General features: G+C 38.8%; 1 protein-coding gene across 1 annotated transcript in view; it reads right to left on the bottom strand.

Annotated features, from left to right (window-relative positions):
- Nucleotides 1–21,935, bottom strand: part of LOC126185117 (ER degradation-enhancing alpha-mannosidase-like protein 1) — a 189,814-nt gene that overhangs the window by 102,385 nt on the left and 65,494 nt on the right. The window contains exon 3 of the mRNA XM_049927935.1: nucleotides 7,404–7,575. Within this exon, the coding sequence (XP_049783892.1) occupies nucleotides 7,404–7,575 (172 nt within the window). The remainder of the gene's footprint in view (nucleotides 1–7,403; nucleotides 7,576–21,935) is intronic.

Here is a 21,935-nt window from a genome sequence, read left to right as displayed (position 1 = left end):
CAATTGTTTGATTCATCAATGGCAGAAATATAATTCTTGGCCACAGAGCCATTCAAGAATCACTGTGTGAATGTTCTCATTATTGGAAAATCTCTTTCCCCAGGTGTTCTTTCAGCTTCCAAAAAACATAGAAGTCGTATAGTGCAAGATCTGGATGTCCTAATCAACATCACTCATGCCAGAGCAGTGTTTGTGAATTTGTTGGTGCCATTTCACTATGGCCGAAGGTTACAGTGCATTTAGTAATGTAAGTTTCCGTTGTGGGACATCCACAACTGTTATTTAAATTGCTCATAATTTAAACTTCCACTACAGTTGTACAAATTTTTTATCAGTGAAGTCTTACACAACCTGGTTTTGGGTTTTCAGCCACAACTTCAGGTGAAGCTGAAAATTAAAAATGAACCTTTACATCCTAACAGTAAGACGCATGGAAAAGCTACCTGTAGCACAAAAGCAAGTAAGGTCAAAAATATATAACCAACAATGAAAGTGCCTAAAATCAGTACAAAGTGTACATTTGCAAGTTAAGTTAAAAGGCAGAACAACAGCTGTGGATGGCTCATCAGAATATGGAAAAGTGACTGTGCTAAAACCACCTTTCAAATGTGTCTGATGTAAGTCAACCATACACTGCAAGTGTCAGTGAGAGCATTCAGCCTAAATAAATCCAAACAGAGCCAGATTATAGACTATACGAATGGCCAGGAGCTATAAAGTAAGGATAAAACTGAGCCATAAATAGCTACACTTGCAGAAAGCCAACCAACGCCAAGTTTGCACAGTGCTGTCACTGATAGGCAGCATACAAACTGAAGTAACTGTAACAAACTAATACACTATTCAAGAATCCGTAAAAAGGCAACTATACATCAGAGAAATGTAGCAGCCATGTCTACCACATACCAATTACTCATACAAAGCAGCAATGCGTCACATCTACCAATGGAATGAGTACTGAGCAGTGTGGCTACAATCTGCACTAAGGTAAACAAAGTGTGAAGAGTGCCTCACCTGAGAAGATGAGAAACTAAGATGAAGTTCAAATCAGTGAAAATAGTAATGAGCAGCTGACTTGGTCCATATACTGCCAAAATTTCAGGTTGAATGTGTGTACAATTTATATATTTTGTCCACAAGAATAGTTCTGCCTTGTGTAATTCAACTTTTGAGTACATTTCCATTTGCATTTTTAATTTCAGTTGCACACTGTGATTCACCTGTTATTCATAACACAGCAGACCTGGGTGTGCTGGAAACCATGAATGTGTACACTCTTTTGACAAAGTCACACACTTGTAGCACAAGCATGGGATGATGTGTAAATTTCTTTCTTAAGTGACAACATGTAATTAAATGTATTTAAGGAAATATTCTGATATGTGGTCCCGAATAGAAAAGACGCCTCCTGAGGCGCGGCAAGGTAGGAGTAGGCAAAATGCAACAGGGAATAACAATATTAATGTGCTAATAGTAAACTGCAGGAGCGTCTACAGAAAGGTCCCAGAACTGCTCTCATTAATAAACGGTCACAACGCCCATATAGTACTAGGGACAGAAAGTTGGCTGAAACCAGACGTAAACAGTAATGAAATCCTAAACTCAGATTGGAATGTATACCGCAGAGACAGGCTGGACAGTGAAGGGGGAGGCGTGTTTATAGCGATAAGAAGTGCAATAGTATCGAAGGAAATTGACAGAGATCCGAAATGTGAAATGATTTGGGTGAAGGTCACGGTTAAAGCAGGCTCAGACATGGTAATTGGATGTCTCTATAGGCCCCTGGCTCAGCAGCTGTTGTGGCTGAGCATCTGAAGGATAATTTGGAAAATATCTCAAGTAGATTTCCCCACCATGTTATAGTTCTGGGTGGAGATTTTAATTTGCCGGATATAGACTGAGAGACTCAAACGTTCATAACGGCTGGCAGGGACAAAGAATCCAGTGAAATTTTTTTAAGTGCTTTATCTGAAAACTACCTTGAGCAGTTAAACAGAGAACCGACTCGTGGCGATAACATATTAGACCTTCTGGTGACAAACAGACCCGAACTATTTGAAAAAGTTAACGCAGAACAGGGAATCAGCGATCATAAAGCGGTTACGGCATCGATGATTTCAGCCGTAAATAGGAATATTAAAAAGGGTAGGAAGATTTTTCTGTTTAGAAAAAGTGACAAAAAGCAGATTTCAGAGTACCTGTTGGCTCAACACAAAAGTTTTGTCTCAAGTACAGATAGTGTTGAGGATCAGTGGACAAAGTTCAAAACCGTCGTACATAATGTGTTAGATGAGTATGTGCCAAGCAAGATCGTAAGAGATGGAAAAGAGCCACCGTGGTACAACAACCGAGTTAGAAAACTGCTGCGGAAGCAAAGGGAACTTCACAGCAAACATAAACATAGCCAAAGCCTTGCAGACAAACAAAAATTACGCGAAGCGAAATGTAGTGTGAGGAGGGCTATGCGAGAGGCGTTCAATGAATTCGAAAGTAAAGTTCTATGTACTGACTTGGCAGAAAATCCTAAGAAATTTTGGTCTTATGTCAAAGCAGTAGGTGGATCAAAACAAAATGTCCAGACACTCTGTGACCAGAATGGTACTGAAACAGAGGATGACAGACTAAAGGCCGAAATACTAAATGTCTTTTTCCAAAGTTGTTTCACAGAGGAAGATTGCACTGTAGTTCCTTCTCTAGACTGTCGCACAGATGACAAAATGGTAGATAGCGAAATAGACGACAGAGGGATAGAGAAACAATTAAAATCGCTCAAAAGAGGAAAGGCCTCTGGACCTGATGGGATACCAGTTCAATTTTACACAGAGTACGCGAAGGAACTTGCCCCCCTTCTTGCAGCGGTGTACCGTAGGTCTCTAGAAGAGCGTACTGTTCCAAAGGTTTGGAAAAGGGCACAGGTCATCCCCGTTTTCAAGAAGGGACGTCGAACAGATGTGCAGAACTATAGACCTATATCTCTAACGTCGATCAGTTGTAGAATTTTGGAACACGTATTGTGCTCGAGTATAATGACTTTTCTGGAGACTAGAAATCTACTCTGTAGGAATCAGCATGGGTTTCGAAAAAGACGGTCATGTGAAACCCAGCTCGCGCTATTCGTCCACGAGACTCAGAGGGCCATAGACACGGGTTCACAGGTAGATGCCGTGTTTCTTGACTTCCGCAAGGCGTTCAATACAGTTCCCCACAGTCGTTTAATGAACATAGTAAGAGCATATGGACTATCAGACCAATTGTGTGATTGGATTGAGGAGTTCCTAGATAACAGGACGCAGCATGTCATTCTCAATGGAGAGAAGTCTTCCGAAGTAAGAGTGATTTCAGGTGTGCCGCAGGGGAGTATCATAGGACCGTTGCTATTCACAATATACATAAATGACCTGGTGGATGACATCGGAAGTTCACTGAGGCTTTTTGCAGATGATGCTGTGGTGTATTGAGAGGTTGTAACAATGGAAAATTGTACTGAAATGCAGGAGGATCTGCAGCGAATTGACGCATGGTGCAGGGAATGGCAATTGAATCTCAATGTAGACAAGTGTAATGTGCTGCGAATACACAGAAAGATAGATCCTTTATCATTTAGCTACAAAATAGCAGGTCAGCATCTGGAAGCAGTTAATACCATATATTATCTGGGAGTACGCATTAGGAGTGATTTAAAATGGAATGATCATATAATGTTGATCGTCGGTAAAGCAGATGCCAGACTGAGATTCATTGGAAGAATCCTAAGGAAATGCAATCCGAAAACAAAGGAAGTAGGTTACAGTACGCTTGTTCGCCCACTGCTTGAATACTGCTCAGCAGTGTGGAATCCGTACCAGATAGGGTTGATAGAAGATATAGAGAAGATCCAACGGAGAGCAGTGCGCTTCGTTACAGGATCATTTAGTAATTGCGAAAGCGTTACGGAGATGATAGATAAACTCCAGTGGAAGACTCTGCAGGAGAGATGCTCAGTAGCTCGGTACGGGCTTTTGTCAAAGTTTCGAGAACATACCTTCACCGAAGAGTCAAGCAGTATATTGCTCCCTCCTACGTATATCTCGCGAAGAGACCATGAGATGATGATGATGATGATGTTTGGTTTGTGGGGCACTCAACTGCGCGGTTATCAGCGCCCGTACAATTATCCAATCTTTGCTCAGTCCAATTTCGCCACTTTCCTGGATGATGATGAAATGATTAGGACAACACAAACACCCAGTCATCTCGAGGCAGGTGAAAATCCCTGACCCCGCCGGGAATCGAACCCGGGACCCCGTGCTCGAGACCATGAGGATAAAATCAGAGAGATTAGAGCCCACACAGAGGCATACCGACAATCCTTTCCACGAACAATACGAGACTGGAATAGAAGGGAGAACCGATAGAGGTACTCAAGGTACCTATTTTTTCTTTCCTCTCATCAAGGTGGCGATAATCCAATGGTTGAGGTAATCGTTGGATGGGCTTATTCATTTTGTAAAGCAAACCTCGATATCTATGTCTTCTGAGCTGGGGTCATTACCTGATTCAGCATTTACTCAAGACCAGTGTAGTATGGTGGGGGGTTCACACTTTTTCTTTTTTTATATGTCTACTTTTTGACACATGCTTCTCCTTTAATATGTATAGTTGTTTTGTATTGGTGTCAGACAGTTTGAATGTTCTCTGTTCCCCAGAACTGATGAAGTTTGGGTCTGTGCCATACACTGGGCTATCACATTTATTGGTGGTATGGACAAGCCCACTGATTTAGCCTGAAGTCCATTATTGCAAGCAGAATTGCAGGCAAATGTTCTTGTCGCAGCTTTAGGTGCTGAAACATAGATCGATGCTTTTTACAATATGTCAATGTGATCACTGACATAACCAATGAAATGAATGTGGGCAGCTTGTGTGTCAAGGATAACTTCTTTGCTTTGTAATGTGATACTCCTCTTTCGTCCTTCATCTCCTATACTTTCTTTTTCCCTCAGGAAGCTGCACAGTCTCAACTGCAGTATACATGTTTGGCTTATCAGTTTATACACAGTGTCACTGAACATGTTCTTCCATTTTCGTTTGCTGTTTGGCCACATTTCCTACATGCATTATATCCCTTGCAGGTTAGTGCGCTGTCTGCCATAGAGAAGGTTGTTGGGTTGTGAATATACAGCTTTACTTTAACATGAATAAACCCTAAAGTTATGCATTACGGCAAAGACTGGAATTCAAGGGCAGTTTGAATGTTGCTTTCTTCTTGAAGCTGCTCATTTACTCCTGAGGTTAATACACTGGAACATATAGGTAAAAAGTATCAGCCAAGGACTATCCTGGCACTAAAATAAACCATCTGACATCTTTAAAAAAAAGGCTATTGCACACAACATCCGATCAGCAACTTCCAGAAAATGCTGATGAACATAAACTGTCAACACAGTAGGATCAGCATGTGGGGTTCCTTCCAGTCTGTACAGTAACAACCAGTAAAACAGAATGAACCTTATACAGAGGATTATATCCTTCTTTACCTACCTAAGAACATCAAAGAGAATATGTGCCCTGTGAAGGATAGCCTTGGTCTCAGAATACAAAGTAATTATTATATTTTCATTTGAATGTGTAGTAGTAGCGACATTAGCCAGTCTATTCAGTTTCCAAAATCATGCATTAACATCAGTGGCAAATCAAGGATAGAAAGACAAAAACCTCTGTTGTAGCCAAAAAAACAGCCTTACGAGTATGCATAAGGCCTGGTTTATGCATAAATAGAGTCTGACCTACACTTCAAACCACTAGAACTCTGTTATCAAGGAGATTTAGGAAATTAGTACCTGCATTAACACATTTAACAGATTAATACATTAGCACTCAGCAATGCATAGCAGTGAGTGCTTGATATCTAAAGGCTAAAGAGTAATAGGCACCATATTTTACCTTGTACAGGGAGCAATGATGCTGCAGGCAGTGTCTTATCACTGACATTAGTCTAATCTCCGGTGGCAGGGGTGCATCACACCAACATCTTGACTAAGTGATGTAGCATAGTGTTTAAGATACCCAAGCTGCATTTTGAAGTAACTGTTTTTAAACCTTTTGGTATTAATAAATGAGCATTTTTGGTGAACTTTGTCAAAACAGATTGATATAAAATTCCAAGTTTTCAAAAATACCCTCTATTGTCTTCAGTAGGAAAGCAACTGACTGTTGAAAGGATGATGGGAATCCACAGATGTTACCTGGAAGATTAGTGTTTATATTGTCCTGTCAACAATAAGATAATCTGAGATGAAGCTGAAGTTCAGATAATGATCTCACTGTTGACAGAATATTAAATCCTAATCTTCTAAGTAAGATAAATTACATCTGTGAATTTCCATCATCCCTTCAACAGTCAATGTAGGACATAATTCAAAATTTAGAGTTTTACAATTTGATGTGACAAGTTTATCAAGAGTGCCCATTTACTAATAACAAGAGACCAAAACAACAGTTAACAGAGAATGATACAGGGAGATGATAAAGGTGAGGGATAAACAACAAATTTGAAGTCAGGAGATGAAGACTAAGTGTTTACATGCTTTATATCTAAAAACAAAGATGACATAACTTACCAAACAAAAGTGTTGGCATGTTGATAGACACACACGATGATAAAGGTGAGGGATAAACAACAAATTTGAAGTCAGGAGATGAAGACTAAGTGTTTACATGCTTTATATCTAAAAACAAAGATGACATAACTTACCAAACAAAAGTGTTGGCATGTTGATAGACACACACACACACACACACACACACACACACACACACACACACAAAATTCAAGGTTATGCAACCAACGGTTGCTTCATCAGGAAAGAGGGAAGGAGAGGGAAAGACGAAAGGATGGGATTGGAATGACTCCTTACCCCTCTCCCTGAAAACCTACATCCTTTCGTCTTTCCCTCTCCTTCCCTCTTTCCTGATGAAGCAACCGTTGGTTGCAAAAGCTTCAGTTTTGTGTGTGTGTTTGTTTGTTTGTTTGTGTGTCTATCAACACGCCAATGCTTTCGTTTGGTAAGCTACATCATCTTTGTTTTTAGATATATTTTTCCCACGTGGAATGTTTCCCTCTATTATATTCATATGTTTACATGCTTTGGTTGACTTATTTTACAACCTAAACTAATCTCACCTGAAATTGCTTTATTTTCAAAAATAAGTCATATTTATTTTGAAAAAAACTCCTCAATCATCTTATAATGTGATGTGATGTAATGTAATGTGAAACAAGAAAGAGAAAAACAAAAGAAATTTCTTCCAGTCATGTAAAAAATATTAATTACATAATGTAATGGTCACAAAAATTTGAAGTAATGACCACAAAGGTTTCTGCAGTATTAACATTCATAGTAAGATGTATAACATACACTTACCCTTGGATATGGAATGCCTGTTGAGCTCTTCTCAAATGCTGGTAGCAAGCGAGATGCCAAGTCATGTGCAAGATAGAGTAGGTCATTTTCATACCCTGAAGGGCGTAACTGACCAAATGGCTCATCTGGATCCATGATAAGTAAATGAGCAGAGATAAGGCCACCAATAACCCTGTAATTAAAGAAATAACTTAAGCCATTAAATTTCGAACAAAATGAATTACATGCAACACACTAATAAGTAACACTAAATGGACTGAATTAATGGTTGCTTTAAAGACAACATGTGCCCAAACAAATGTTTTATTTTTCTACCACTCATGTATCAGCACAGTACCTAGTCTCACCAGTATTCTGATCCATGGTGCCTTCAGACAGACAAACTGTTCAGATTAATATCTTACGTCCTATAACTGGTGTTACTGCTACTAAAAACTTCTCAGAAAAATCAACTTCAAGTCGGGAAATGCCTGAAAAAGGCACAAAATTATGAGGGAAAGAGCAAATAACCACAAGAATGATGGAAAAAATAATGCTCGGCAGTCAATATGCTAAGAATATTACATCAGTGACAAAATTATTAGTTGATAACAACATGTCAGTCCATCCCATCAGTAACAATGCTCTCTACCAATCACCAGACAGTAGAAACAAATTCAGAAATTTCAGCTTTGTGCAAACAGCTGAAGTCACCAGCATTTTTTTCACAGTTTTCAGAATCAGTAAATCTTCACAGTCTTCTTTTTTTCTAACATTAATGCACAACAAAGCTTTTACCAAAGGGAAATCATGAGAACCTGATATCAAAGTGATAACATTGAACAATGTCAACTGAATTGAGGGTAGAAAAACAGTAATTCTTCATTAAAACATTAAGCATGTCCCATCACAAGATGAAGATGCAATCTCCCCCTACCCCCCCAGAAAAAGAAAAAAGTCAACATAATACCGGGACATTAATGAGACCAAAGGTGATGCTGTGTTCGATGATATTTTTTATTATTATAGGCCTATTTGTGCATGATTGACATCTGGTTATCTATGGAAAGTACATACTATGGTGTAACACAGGGCTTAACAACTGGCTGGTTTTGAGCGCGAGTACTCGCGTCTGCTCAGGTACGTGTGCGCGAGCAGGTGCAAGGTCGCGGAGTAGGGAGGGAGGGGAAATGCGCGCGCACGTATGAATAGGACTGCAGCGTGCCTATTGAATTCACACCGACTGTGTAACGTTAAAAGTACTACGATCAGCTCTAACAGTCACTTCGCTGGTTAAGAATCATGTCAAGTCGCCGTTGTGTAACCCCAACCATGCTTTCGCAGTTCAACCCCCATTGGGAGGAATTGTATCTGTTTACAGGAAAGGATGGTGTTGCAAAATGTTTAGTATGTCACAAAACACTGAATTCTTTTAGGAAATTTAATTTGCAGCGACATTATATGTCGTACCACGTGAAAGGCTACGAAGTGGAAAATGTGATGGACCAGATCATGCACAGGAAGTTATTAAACTTAAAAGGAAGCTATCCGAAGAAGATCTGGATGATGAAGAAAAATCAACTGAGGCAGCTCTCAGAGTGAGCTACAAAACTGCTTTGTTTTTAGCAAAATCCCTGCGCCCCTTCACTGATGGCGATTTAATAAAAGATATTTGGTAGTTGCAGCGGAACATTTGTGTCCATCTCAAGTTGAACAGTTTCGGATTGTGCCATTATCTGACATGACCATTATGCGTCGCATACAGGACATGGCAGACGACGTCCAGAGCCAGCTTGCAAATATCTATAAAGATTTTATGGCGTATTCTCTAGCTCTGGACGAAAGTGTTGATATCACTGGAACAGCGCAGCTTTCCATATTTAGTAGAGGTGTTAATAGAGATCTTCAGGTGAGGAAGGAGCTCCTCGATGTAGTAGCCATGAAGAACACTACAACCGGAGGTGATATTTTAAGTAGTGTTGAAGAAAGTGTTGAAAATATAGGATTGTCGTGGAATTCTTTAGTTTCAGTGTCTACAGACGGTGCACCAGCAATGACAGGGAAAAAATTAGGTTTCGTTGCGCTGTTGAAGGAGAAAATGCAAAAACTGACCGTGCCGAATGAAATAAGGGGCGTTCACTGTGTGATCCACCAGGAAAACTTATGTGCAAAGAGTATCACTCTAAAAAATGTGATGAGTGTTGTTGTCCGTACATCCAATTATATAAGGAAGCATGGGCTACAACACAGACAATTTAAAAGCTTTATTGAGGATGTAGAAAGCCAGTATGGTAGCCTGCCTTATTACAGCGAGGCCCGCTGGCTTAGTCGTGGCGAATTATTAAATCGAATTTTTGCCTATTAGATGAGATAAATATGTTCATGGAAATAAATAACATGTGTGTTCCTGAATTGAAAGAGCCTTCATGGAAATGTGATCTCGCGTTATTAGCAGATTTAACTAGCCATCTGAATGCTTTGAACATTTCACTACAAGGTAAAGATCTGCTAATTACTCATTTCATAGATCGAACACGAGCTTTTAAAATGAAATTGACACTTTGGGTGAGTCAGCTGGAAACAGGAAATCTAGCTCATTTTCCTAAATTATCATCCATGCAAGATGTTCACAAAGACTGTGAACGTTATTCACATAGTTTAGTTGCCCTTAAGGAATAATTTGATCAACGCTTTCAAGATCTGACAGCACTAGACAGTGATTCTGATCTGTTCTCCTCTCCATGTTCAGCGAATATAGAAGAGATTCGTCCTGAGCTGCAACTAGAAATTATTGACCTGCAGTGTGACTGAGAATACAGAGACAAATTTCAGAACAAGAAAAACATTTTGGAATTTTACAGACACTTCCCTCAGGATAGATTTCCTCATTTGCACAAACTGGCGGCTACAATAATATCAATGTTCGGTTCCATGTATGTTTGTGAATAACTGTTCTCTGCAATGAAATGTAACAAGACGCGCCTGAGAAACGCATTGTCTGATCGAAATCTAAACTGCACGCTGCGCTTATGATGCAGAAGAACAATTACTCCGAACATAGAAGCAATTGTAAAGGGCAAAAAGTACAAGATAACAGAGAATCCCACACTTCAGTGACACCTTTTATTGTGTAACAGTTCACAAATTAATATGAATGTAGAGGCATACACTAAGCTAATAAAATTATGTGGCACATGTACATTCTCCTTTATTTGTTTCATTTGTCACAGTAATAATTCGTGAGTGATATCCCTGCAGGTGGCCACGGATTTACATTGACTGGCGGCAGCTGTTATGTGCCCCACGTGACTATCCCCACTCTCCGCTCTGGTCCGGTAGTGGGGGTAGCGTGCTCGCGCCTTGCTGCTCACAGCTTGCTCCGCGAGCACGTATGTTGTGAAGCCCTGGTGTAATATTTCAAAATTTTTTGTAGATAATTGAACCTATTATAAACGTATGGTTTGCTACGTGTATCAGCTGGTCTTTATATCCACATAACTCTGATATCTCAGTTGCTGTAACACTATCACATAAGTTTGCTCCTTTGATGCTATTGGAGGTATAGTAGATATTAAATTTATTGTTGGATCAGTTTTTATGTAGCTTATGGAAATGCGTTTCATGATGACATTTTGTGACAGCTGTATTGACAGTTGAGTCAGCAATGTTACATAGTTACAGGGTATTTGCTTCTTACATATTCTCTAGGTCGTATCTTCGTTCTTATCAGCTATAATGTATTGCTTCTATGATATGTCTTTATGTGGTTCTAAAATCATATGTAATCTAATCTTATTGTTTTTTTTATGGAACTGATTATGCCAGACAGTGTTGGTTTCATGAGGTTGGAGACAATTTCCTGATGTGATTTTTGTAAATGCATGTTTTTCAGTGGTTACTTTTGTGCATACTTTATGTTTTTTATGGCAAGTCATTGTTTTGTTATGTCCTAATTCTATTTTGATTTTTAATTTGCAGTGCAGATTGTTGAGAGCATCATGTATTAGTTGGGTGTTTTCATTCTTTACATCTGTTAACATTAGTGTGTCATCAACATGTTAAAGTCGTCTACTATTTTGGAGATTATTGTGTTTGTGGCACAAAAGAATTTCTTTTGTGAATTATCTAAAAAATGTCCACGTGCAATGCTAGATTCCATGCCTACACCACCAGAGTGAGTATAATAGGTATCACTAAATTGAAATTTATTGTGTCAGTATTATGTGTAATAATTGAACAAGCCCAACTGATGCTTGTTATGGTTGCTTTCTGTAACATAGTAAATTGTGTTCTATTATGATAATTGTTTTCTCAATTGGAATGTTTGTATATAGATTCGTGATATCAAATGAGACAAATTTGCCATTTTTTGGATTTTGATATTATGTATTTTTTGTGCTAGTGATAGTTTTTTATTTTGTAGTATTTATTAAAAGTGTATAGTTTCCTTACCATGATGTGCAGTTTCTTGCTAAGCTAATATATCGGACTATTTATACTATTGACTACTGGGCAGATAGGGGCAGATATACAGGGCTATTACAAATGATTGAAGCGATTTCATAAATTCACTGTAGCTCCATTCATTGACATATGGTCACGACACACTACAGATACGTAGAAAAACTCATAAAGTTTTGTTCGGCTGAAGCCGCACTTCAGGTTTCTGCCGCCAGAGCGCTCGAGAGCGCAGTGAGACAAAATGGCGACAGGAGCCGAGAAAGCGTATGTCGTGCTTGAAATGCACTCACATCAGTCAGTCATAACAGTGCAACGACACTTCAGGACGCAGTTCAACAAAGATCCACCAACTGCTAACTCCATTCGGCGATTGTATGCGCAGTTTAAAGCTTCTGGATGCCTCTGTAAGGGGAAATCAACAGGTTGGCCTGCAGTGAGCAAAGAAACGGTTGAACACGTGTATCTGGACATGCTGGAAAATTGGCTCATGCCACAACTGGAGACCGACAGCGCCGACTTCATCTTTCAACAGGATGGTGCTCCACCGCACTTCCATCATGATGTTCCGCATTTCTTAAACAGGAGATTGGAAAACCGATGGATCGATCGTGGTGGAGATCATGATCAGCAATTCATGTCATGGCCTCCATGCTCTCCCGACTTAACCCCATGCGATTTCTTTCTGTGGGGTTACATGAAAGATTCAGTGTTTAAACCTCCTCTACCAAGAAACATGCCAGAACTGCGAGCTCACATCAACGATGCTTTCGAACTCATTGATGGGGACATGCTGCGCCAAGTGTGGGAGGAACTTTATTATCGGCTTGATGTCTGCCGAATCACTAAAGGGGCACATATCGAACATTTGTGAATGCCTAAAAAAACTTTTTGAGTTTTTGTATGCGTGTGCAAAGCATTGTGAAAATATCTCAAATAATAAAGTTATTGTAGAGCTGTGAAATCGCTTCAATCATTTGTAATAACCGTGTATTGTTAATTTTAGCATGTCCACGAAATTTCGGAGTTCTGGGATTCATTACCAAACATACTCTTCTGTCATAGTCAGATAGAACTGTATTACACTGTTTCAAGATTTTCTCTATTTGTGCTGCATACTTGTTTTTGGGATCTCTAGTGATTTATGTGATGTTATTTACTGTGAAAAAGTCATTTACTTTTTGTATATAGTAATTTTGCTGCAGTATGACTAAACTATTACTGCTGTCTGATTTTACTGTTATTGCATTATTAGCTGTTAGGTTATCATTATAGTCTCTGTACTGGTTTTTGTAATTGTTGGTACTGTTTTTCTGTTGCATTAACTGCCCTAACAGCAATTTTGTTTTATTACTTTACATGTAATCTAGCTACATCAATCGCTATTTTTATTGTTCATTAAGTTATTTCCAGATAGTGTTGTGGAATGGATTCTCCATCATATTTTAAACTCTTATCTAATAGACTTTGTGCATTCTTGGCAAGTTACATGTCAGTCAGGTTTTCTGTCCTTTTATCAAACTGAAATGGGTGTGTTTGTGGCGGATATTGCATTTTTATAAGGTTTTAAATTCGATTTAGTGTAAATCATACTTTCTGGCTAATAAGCTGTACGTATTTATCTATAAATTTTGAAACAAAAGCAAACATAATTTAAATGATACTATTACTAAGTTCTAAATATGCAAGATACATATCTTGATTAAGGTACACTTTGCGTTCGATTTTGTCCTTGACTTCTTGCCACATCCACGTACTGGCTGCAGATTGCTTGACAGTTGATATAATTACAGGTTTTGCGACAATCTTGATACTGACGTGTAGGAATAATTTTCTTCTTTATACATAGCTTGTTGAATTTTATACTTTCAACTAATTTAAGCATTTTTATTTTCAATCAAAGAAATTGTATGCATTTACCCATTATACTGTATGACATTAATGCTGCGATGTTTCATGACGTCGTTTATTACTTTAGGCCTAACTCGGCATGATTGCCATCTGTGTTTCAAAATTTATAGATAAATGTGTACAGCTTATTAGACAAAAAGTATGATTTACATACAAAAATAAAATTCAAAAGCTCACAAAAATGCAATATCCTACAAAAAGTTCGCCACAAACGCCCCCATTTCAATTTGATAAAAACAGAAAAACCTAACAAATACTATTTACAAAGGGTGAACAAAATCTATTAGATAATGGTTAAAAATATAATCTAGAACCAAAATTCCCCAAGACTGTCAGGAAACAACTTACACCAACAACTAAAATAGTCACTGATGGAATTAGATTACCTATGAAACAATGAAATGAAATCACTATTAGGGCAGTGAATGCAATAGAAAAAGAAAGCACTGATAATTACAAAGAAACAGTGCAAAGACTATATGATATTCTGCCAAATTAATAATAAAGTAACAGCTACTAACACAACAACAGTAACGCCAGAAATACAATTCTATCTATGACAAAAGAGTGTGTTTGGTAATGAATCCTGGAACACCTACATTACATGTACATTCAAAAATTCATAATAGATCTGCCCGATCTGGCCAGTAGTCAACAGTCCCCCATACTTGCTTAGCAAGAAACTGCACAACATACTAATGAGACTATACACTTTTAATAAATAATACAAAATAAACTCTGTATTACTAGCACAAAAAATACAAGACATTAAAATCCAAAACAATTGCAAATTTGTGTAATTTGATATCACAAATCTACATACAGACATTCTAATTGACAAAACAAGTACCATAACACAACACAATGTACTACGTTACAGATAACTACCATAATGGGCGTCAATGAGATTGCTCAATTATTAAGTTTAATACTGAAACAAAACTACTTTAAATTCAATAATAAATTTTATACTCACTCAGATGGTATACGTATGGGATGCAGCATCACAGTTTTAACAGTGGACATTTTCTTAAATATTTTAGAAGGGAAATTCTTTCATGCCACAAAAACAGTAATCTCCAAAATTGTTTACTACTTTAATATGTTGACACATTGACGTTAATAGATGCAAATAATGAGGGCATTTGACTAATACATGATGCTCTCAACAATCTGCACCACAAAATAAATTCACAATAGAATTAGAAAACAACAAACAATAAACTGCTCGGATTTTACCATAAACATCAAGTATGCACACAAATTCAAGAGTTATCAGAAACTGACCATAACTAACATTATTAACACACATTCCTGTCACACAAAATTGCAAAAATATGCATATTTTCATACTATGTTTATTCAATTAATAAATCTGCCTTTGGAGCATGACATCACACAAAAATAGATACAACTCCTAAAATATGTTGCAGAATGAAATGATTTAGATCCTAAAGTTGTCATGCACTGAGCCTACACAATATGTAAAGAAAAACTTTGAAATGAGAAGCACCAACAAAACAAAAAAAATGGTTCAAATGGCTCTGAGCACTATGGGACTTAACAGCTGTGGTCATCAGTCCCCTAGAACTTAGAACTACTTAAACCTAATTAACCTAAGGACATCACACACATCCATGCCTGAGGCAGGATTCGAACCTGCGACCGTAGCAGTCGCGCGGTTCCGGACTGCGCGCCTAGAACCGCGAGACCACCGCGGCCAGCACCAACAAAACAAAAATTTATATGCATAACCACTAAACATCTATGAATGATACAGCACACAATTAATGCATTATTAAAACACCTTAACATAAAATTTGCATACCAGACCTGACACAATCTTCGAACACTACTAGACTCCAGATGAACAAAACCAACCATCTATTCCAAATCCAGGAATATACAAAATTGTATGCAGAGTGTCTGATAAATCTGATATAGGTCACACTGGGTGGAATTTCAATATTAGATACTTAAAAAACAATACAAATAGCGACTGTAACCAATCAACTTTCTTCCACCACTTGAAAACAGAACATCATACAGTGGACGATATGGAATGGGCTGTCGAGGTTTCACACAATGCGCAAGAAGGACAATCACTGAGTACTCTTGCACACACACACACACACACACACACACACACACACACACACACACACACTATTACCCCAAAGAAATACTAAATGAACAGGTTGATTTGAAACACAAACACTACAAAGAAATGGTATTGAAATTATCCTTCAAAATAAGAGATGAACAAAAACACAAAATCTATAAATATGTCACAGATCACATTAACACTAAATTAAAAGTATCCACTGGAAAGCATGTATTTACAAAAAAAAAATCAGGAAAATGTCACAAGCTGTGCACACCACAATACTATCTGGAATAACCACTTCAAAAAAAAACCCAATAAGATTAAATTATATATGGTCATAGAACCACATGAACACAGCAAGAATGGAAACAATGTGGGGTCTAGCAATGACCCCACCACACCGTCACAGCTTTAACAATGTGATCAATGGAAGGTCCTAACAGGAATGCCAGTTGAAAAACATTATGTTTCACCCATGCACACATTTATATTTGTTTTCTTACTAAAGTTGCTTTTCATCCTTCAGCTAGCACCACCCTGCTGCGGCTACAACCACCACCGTCACCACCACCACCACCACCACCACCACCACCACTGCAGCCACTGCCGTCAACTTTCCACCTCGGCACACAAGCTACCTACTCGTGCAACCAGGTAAACTTTCTTTTCACCCATCTCTGACACCATAGTTTAAACCCACCCTAGCCACCGATCCACATCACCCCTTCTGTCCCTAACACATGGTGCAACAGCAGTATAATATGCCATTCCACAATATCCGCTTCTTTTCAGCCAGTAAACACCTCTTCATGCACACACTTTCCCAACACCATATAGGTACTTTCATAGTGAAAGAAACCTTTCTCCAACCTCACTACACTATCCGCAATTCGCCGGTCCCATGCTGAACTCCAGCAGTGGCAACCGTTTACAGACTGACTGATATAGTTCCCCCTCTACTGCATACCCACACAGATAGCAATTCCACTCCTGATGTAATCCTCATCTCTCTGAACACCCCTGGGCATATTACTGCAGCAGTCCTTGACCTTATTGGAAGCAACCATCTCCCTGTCCTACTCACCATCCCCTAACCCTCATCTATCCACACCATCCCATACTCCCTCCCCCCTACCCCCAATGTCCTCTCCTATTCCTCCACGAACTCTAATGACCTGGTTGTCGACAGAACGTTAAACTAATCCTCTGTGAATCCCGTAGCCTTTACCGATCTTTCCTGCAGACCCATGACCGAGAAACACTGACACTCCCCAAAACTACAACAACACGTCATTTGAAATCTGCTGAATGCTATGAAAGGCAGAGTTTGGTGACAAACCTGCACAAACCTCAATCCCACACTGGCCATAAACTCTTCCAGGTACTGGAGGGCATTTCACCATCTTACTTCCAACTACCCTACTTCCTCCTGTCCCCACTTGCATGATGATCACCTTCTCCCCAATAACCTAATCAACGCTCCTGGTCACGACTGCATAACCTACCTACAGACACCTGAAATAATGTCCTCTCTCCTTTCTAGACATCCACGCCACCCTTCATAATATAAACCTTCACATGGGTTTCTAACCTGAGCCATGAAAACCTCTTGAATGCTCCTCTTCCTCAAACTAAATAAACCTGCCACTGACTACTACTCCTACCATCCCACCAACCGCATCTTCGTGTTTGGCAAAGTTTTTGAGTCCATCCTATCCCGATGTATCCATAAATACCTACAACACCTACCCATTCCTGTCCACCAATGTGGCTTCCACCCCAATTTCTCCTATGAAGACCAACTCTTGTACCTTATTCATGTCCTACCCCACCAAATCAGCAACCTCTAATCCCCCATTTTTGTGTCCATTGATCTTGAAAAAGCATATGACAATGTATGGCATCCCAGTCTCAGCCTACTCTTAAAGCTCAAGACCCATGCACTTCCCACAAATTACGTCCACATTATCACATCCATTCACTCTAATCACCCATCTTATGTCACCATCAATAACAACAACAACAACAACAACAACAACAACAACAACAACTCCTGTATCTTCCATCCCACTGCAGGTGTGCCCAAAGGTTCTGTCCTCTTTCCCCTTCTTCTGTCCTCTATACTGCCAATAAGACAAAGCCCCATCTCCTCCAGTTCATCTCTTCCAGTATGTCAATGACACTGGGTTCCTTGTCCTCTGCCTAACCCTCCATATATCCCAACGATCCCTCCAGTTACATCTCAATTCACCATCTGGTGCAACCAGTGGCTCCTCAACATCATCCCTATCAAAACCCGGGCAATAATTACAGGCAGAACCACCTGTAGCTTCCATCCCCACAACTTTTACCTTACCATTTACAACCTTCCTACCCAGTTAACTATCACATTAAAATACCTGAGAGGAACACTTTATCACCGACTAACATGGGAGCCCCATCTATTAACTATTCAACAGAAACAAATTCAACAGAAAGCCCACAATTGAGTAAAGTGACAACTACTAACCAGCCAAACATGGGGATTGCATCCTTCCACAACCCTCAGCACCTATAAATCCCCGATTCGACCCATCCTCTGCTATGCAAATCTCCTCCCTCCTTTTATCATGCCCTACAGATCCTTTGACACCTTGCCCTCTGGCTAGACTTCCTGATCCACTTACCCTCCCCCACCTGCATGCCCTACCAACTTATAACATTCCCCTGCCTTTTATCTTCTAACTTGTGCAACTGTCTCTCCGTCTTTTCTATACCAACTTGTAACATTCCCCTTCCTTTTACCTTTTCACTTGTGCAACTGTCCCTCTGTCTTTTATATTTTCTGAAACATTCATTTGCCATTTCATTTGTGTCAATATTTTAATTTATGTATCTGCCTAGCTATCTTTTTATTGTGCTGAACACTCATTTTGTCAACCACCATATCCAATTTTATCCTATGTTTTAAAATTTTTACTCTCAATGGCTGAAGAGTGTCAACTTGTATCCACTGACAGGCCCCCTCCCTCCCACCCACCCGTATGGGGTAAAGGGGGTGAAATGACAATAAAGGGAAAAGAAAGTAGTTTTTAGCGCACTGAAGATGTATCAAAGACATGTCATCCTTGGTTGGACTAAATATAACTACATATCAATGACCCATTGACGGTAAAAGTAGGCAGGAAATCCTAACATGAGCAATAACTTTGTTATGAGCCATTGCTATTCAGTGTGGCAGTGTGATTACTGTGTTAAAGGAAACAGGTTCATGACTTGTTGTATACTCATTACTGTATCATCTTTGCATTTTTAACCAATTCTGAGACCAGCAATGATACCTGTATTCTCACTTGCCACAAATATTTGACCACTTTTTCCGACCACATTGTGACTTCCACAGGTGTGGTTAGGCACAAACCTAAGGGTACAGCTTAAATTGCTGTGGGTGAACAAGGAGAATGACATTTAGAGAGGAAAGTGCCTAGATGTGAACCTCAATTTCATTTTTGTTTTTTTAAAAAACAGAAAATAGTAAAAAAAAATATTTTAAAAGTATTTAATATTTACTTCATAATGTTATGCATTATTTACGTTTTACCAATAGTAAATAGAAAGAAAAGTTATGATGAAAAAAAATTAATTTCAGAAAGAAATTTACACTTGGTGAGTTTCAAAACTATGTGCCAAAATTGGGTCTCTTGTAAAAACAATTACAACACTAAACAAAATTAGAAGGGCGCTGATGACCTCGATGTTGAGCGCCCATAAACCCCAACACACACACACAAAATTAGAAAGAGATATTGAATCAGAGAAAGCATAAAATAGTTGAAAAGTAGGTATAACATAACATCTTTGAGGAGGTTGTAGAATTTCCATGCATTTTCTTTGCTCAACCTGATTTTCAGGTAGACTTACTTTCTGATGGTTTTGTTTGGTCGCATTTAAGGAAAAGACTAACCCACATCTTCATGTCAATTTCATCTTTGAAAGGACATTCAATGTTATTTCTTTCCATCAGCTGTACAGCCATTCTTCACAAGTCATTGCAAGTAGGCCAAAGAAAATTCCATAGCAAGACTAAGACCAGCTCTTCTTCAGGATCTTTACCCAGTGTTGTAGCTCTGCCTTTTTTTGTTTCTGCTGCTTCCTTAGGTGTACTGTACTTCATGTTGGACATCCTTACAAGAGTTGTTTTTGGAACACTTAACTGTTTGCTGGCCTTCTTCCAACTTAACTGTTTTTTAACTGCATCAATAGCTCTAATCATTTGAGACACATTTCTCTTTCTTTGATCAATCATCCAGAGATTTCCAAGAGAATAAGAATGTGTATTAATACAGGCTGGCTTTAAACATGCAAAAGTAAGGGGCCCAATTAAGCAACTTCAGGGGTCCAATTTACGTGATTGAAACCTACATTTAATAACAGAGTAAATTTTGAATCAAACAGTTTAGTCATAACCATTGAATTTAACCCTTACTATTCAGGAACACATACATGTTGAAAGGATTACCAGCTAACATCTAACAGAAATTACGAAAAATGTAAGACAATGTAAAACTTTTTCCATGGACAAAACATGTAGTAGCAAACTGATATGAAACAAGTGAAGCAGGCAACTTGTGCACCTCACTACAGGGTGGTAGAAGCCTAAACTAATATTTACACTTGCTCCCACTATAGTTCAGGAGAATGTTGTACTAGAGACCAGGGAGGGTAGTTCAGTATAGGGCACTTTGCTCTATTCCTTGGTTGTCATAAATATTTGCTGTTTATTTCCGAATATGTTGCAGTTTCTGAGGGTGCAGTTAGGCAGGAACCTAAGAGTAAAGCTTAAATGACATTTATATTCTTTGTTGTCACAAATATTTAGCTGTTTTTACTTGGAATATGTTGCATTTTCTGAGACCCACTCACTCAAGCTATTTCACTCTTTTGCTCACCTAAAATGTTATCGCTGAAACTAATCATGCTGAATTTGCAGTGAGCTTCAAACAGGCAAAAACAAAGCGAGAATCCAAAGCTTAATTTAAAATATAATCCAAAGCTTAATTTAAAATATAAACCTGCATCTGGGTGAAGCATAGTGCTTTTTGATTGGCCTTCCTGTGCCGACCCTTTACTGGTCGCTCGGTTTGAGCTCAGACAGCGTGGTGGCGATATTGCTAGACCACATGTTATTTGCATTCTTGCATAAACATGAATCACAGAAGCACTATAATATACCTGATAAGAACAATGATATGACCTAGAGAATACCAAAGAAGTAAACAGCCTGTAACCATGTCACATCGCTGACTCAACTGTCATTACAGCTGTCACAAATCATCATTATGAAATAAACTTTCATAGTTTGACAATTACATAAAAACGGCTCCAACAATATACGAACATGTACTATAGCTCCAACAACATCAAAGGAGCAGACTTATACAATAAGGCGACAGCAACTGAGACTTAAATGTCATATGGATATCAAGACCACCCGATATACGTAGCAAACCATAATTCTATAATAGGTTAAATTATCTAATTAAAATTTTGAAATACTGAAGCAAACAATGTTCTTTTCACAGATAACCTGAGATGTCAGTCAGACCGAAATTGGCCTATAGTAAGAAACAATATCATCAAACTGCTGTGGCATCCAAACAAGAGACAGCCAGGGCAAAAGAACCACAGGTGCAAAGATGCGAGCTGGTGCCAGCGCCATAGGGACTCACCACTTGGACAAGTTCCTCCAGCACCACGGGCGGTGATGAGGACGACGATACCTACCTCGCCTCAGCCAATTGCGGGCCGAGTACAATTCGCCAATGACTGGACAACAACAGAGAGAAGCCTACATGGAAGACAGAAGAGCCACTCTCACCCACTTGGTTATAGATCATTGCCCAGGGCTGACTTAGACAGTAAACATCATTTAGTGAATTCTTAGAATTTAACACACAGTTGCTGTAATTACATTTGCTATGTATTGTGACATCTATCTACAATTATTTGCACTTAGCCATTAGGGCTTTTTTTGTGTTATATTACAAGAAGTGTTGCAGATTTCAATATTCAACTAGTCACAAAGATAAGTAAACCTT

Source organism: Schistocerca cancellata, chromosome 4 (genome assembly GCF_023864275.1).
Source record: "Schistocerca cancellata isolate TAMUIC-IGC-003103 chromosome 4, iqSchCanc2.1, whole genome shotgun sequence".
Lineage (NCBI taxonomy): Eukaryota > Metazoa > Arthropoda > Insecta > Orthoptera > Acrididae > Schistocerca > Schistocerca cancellata.
The sequence above is the reverse complement of the archived record's forward strand: the minus strand, read 5'-3'. Positions and strand labels throughout refer to the sequence as shown.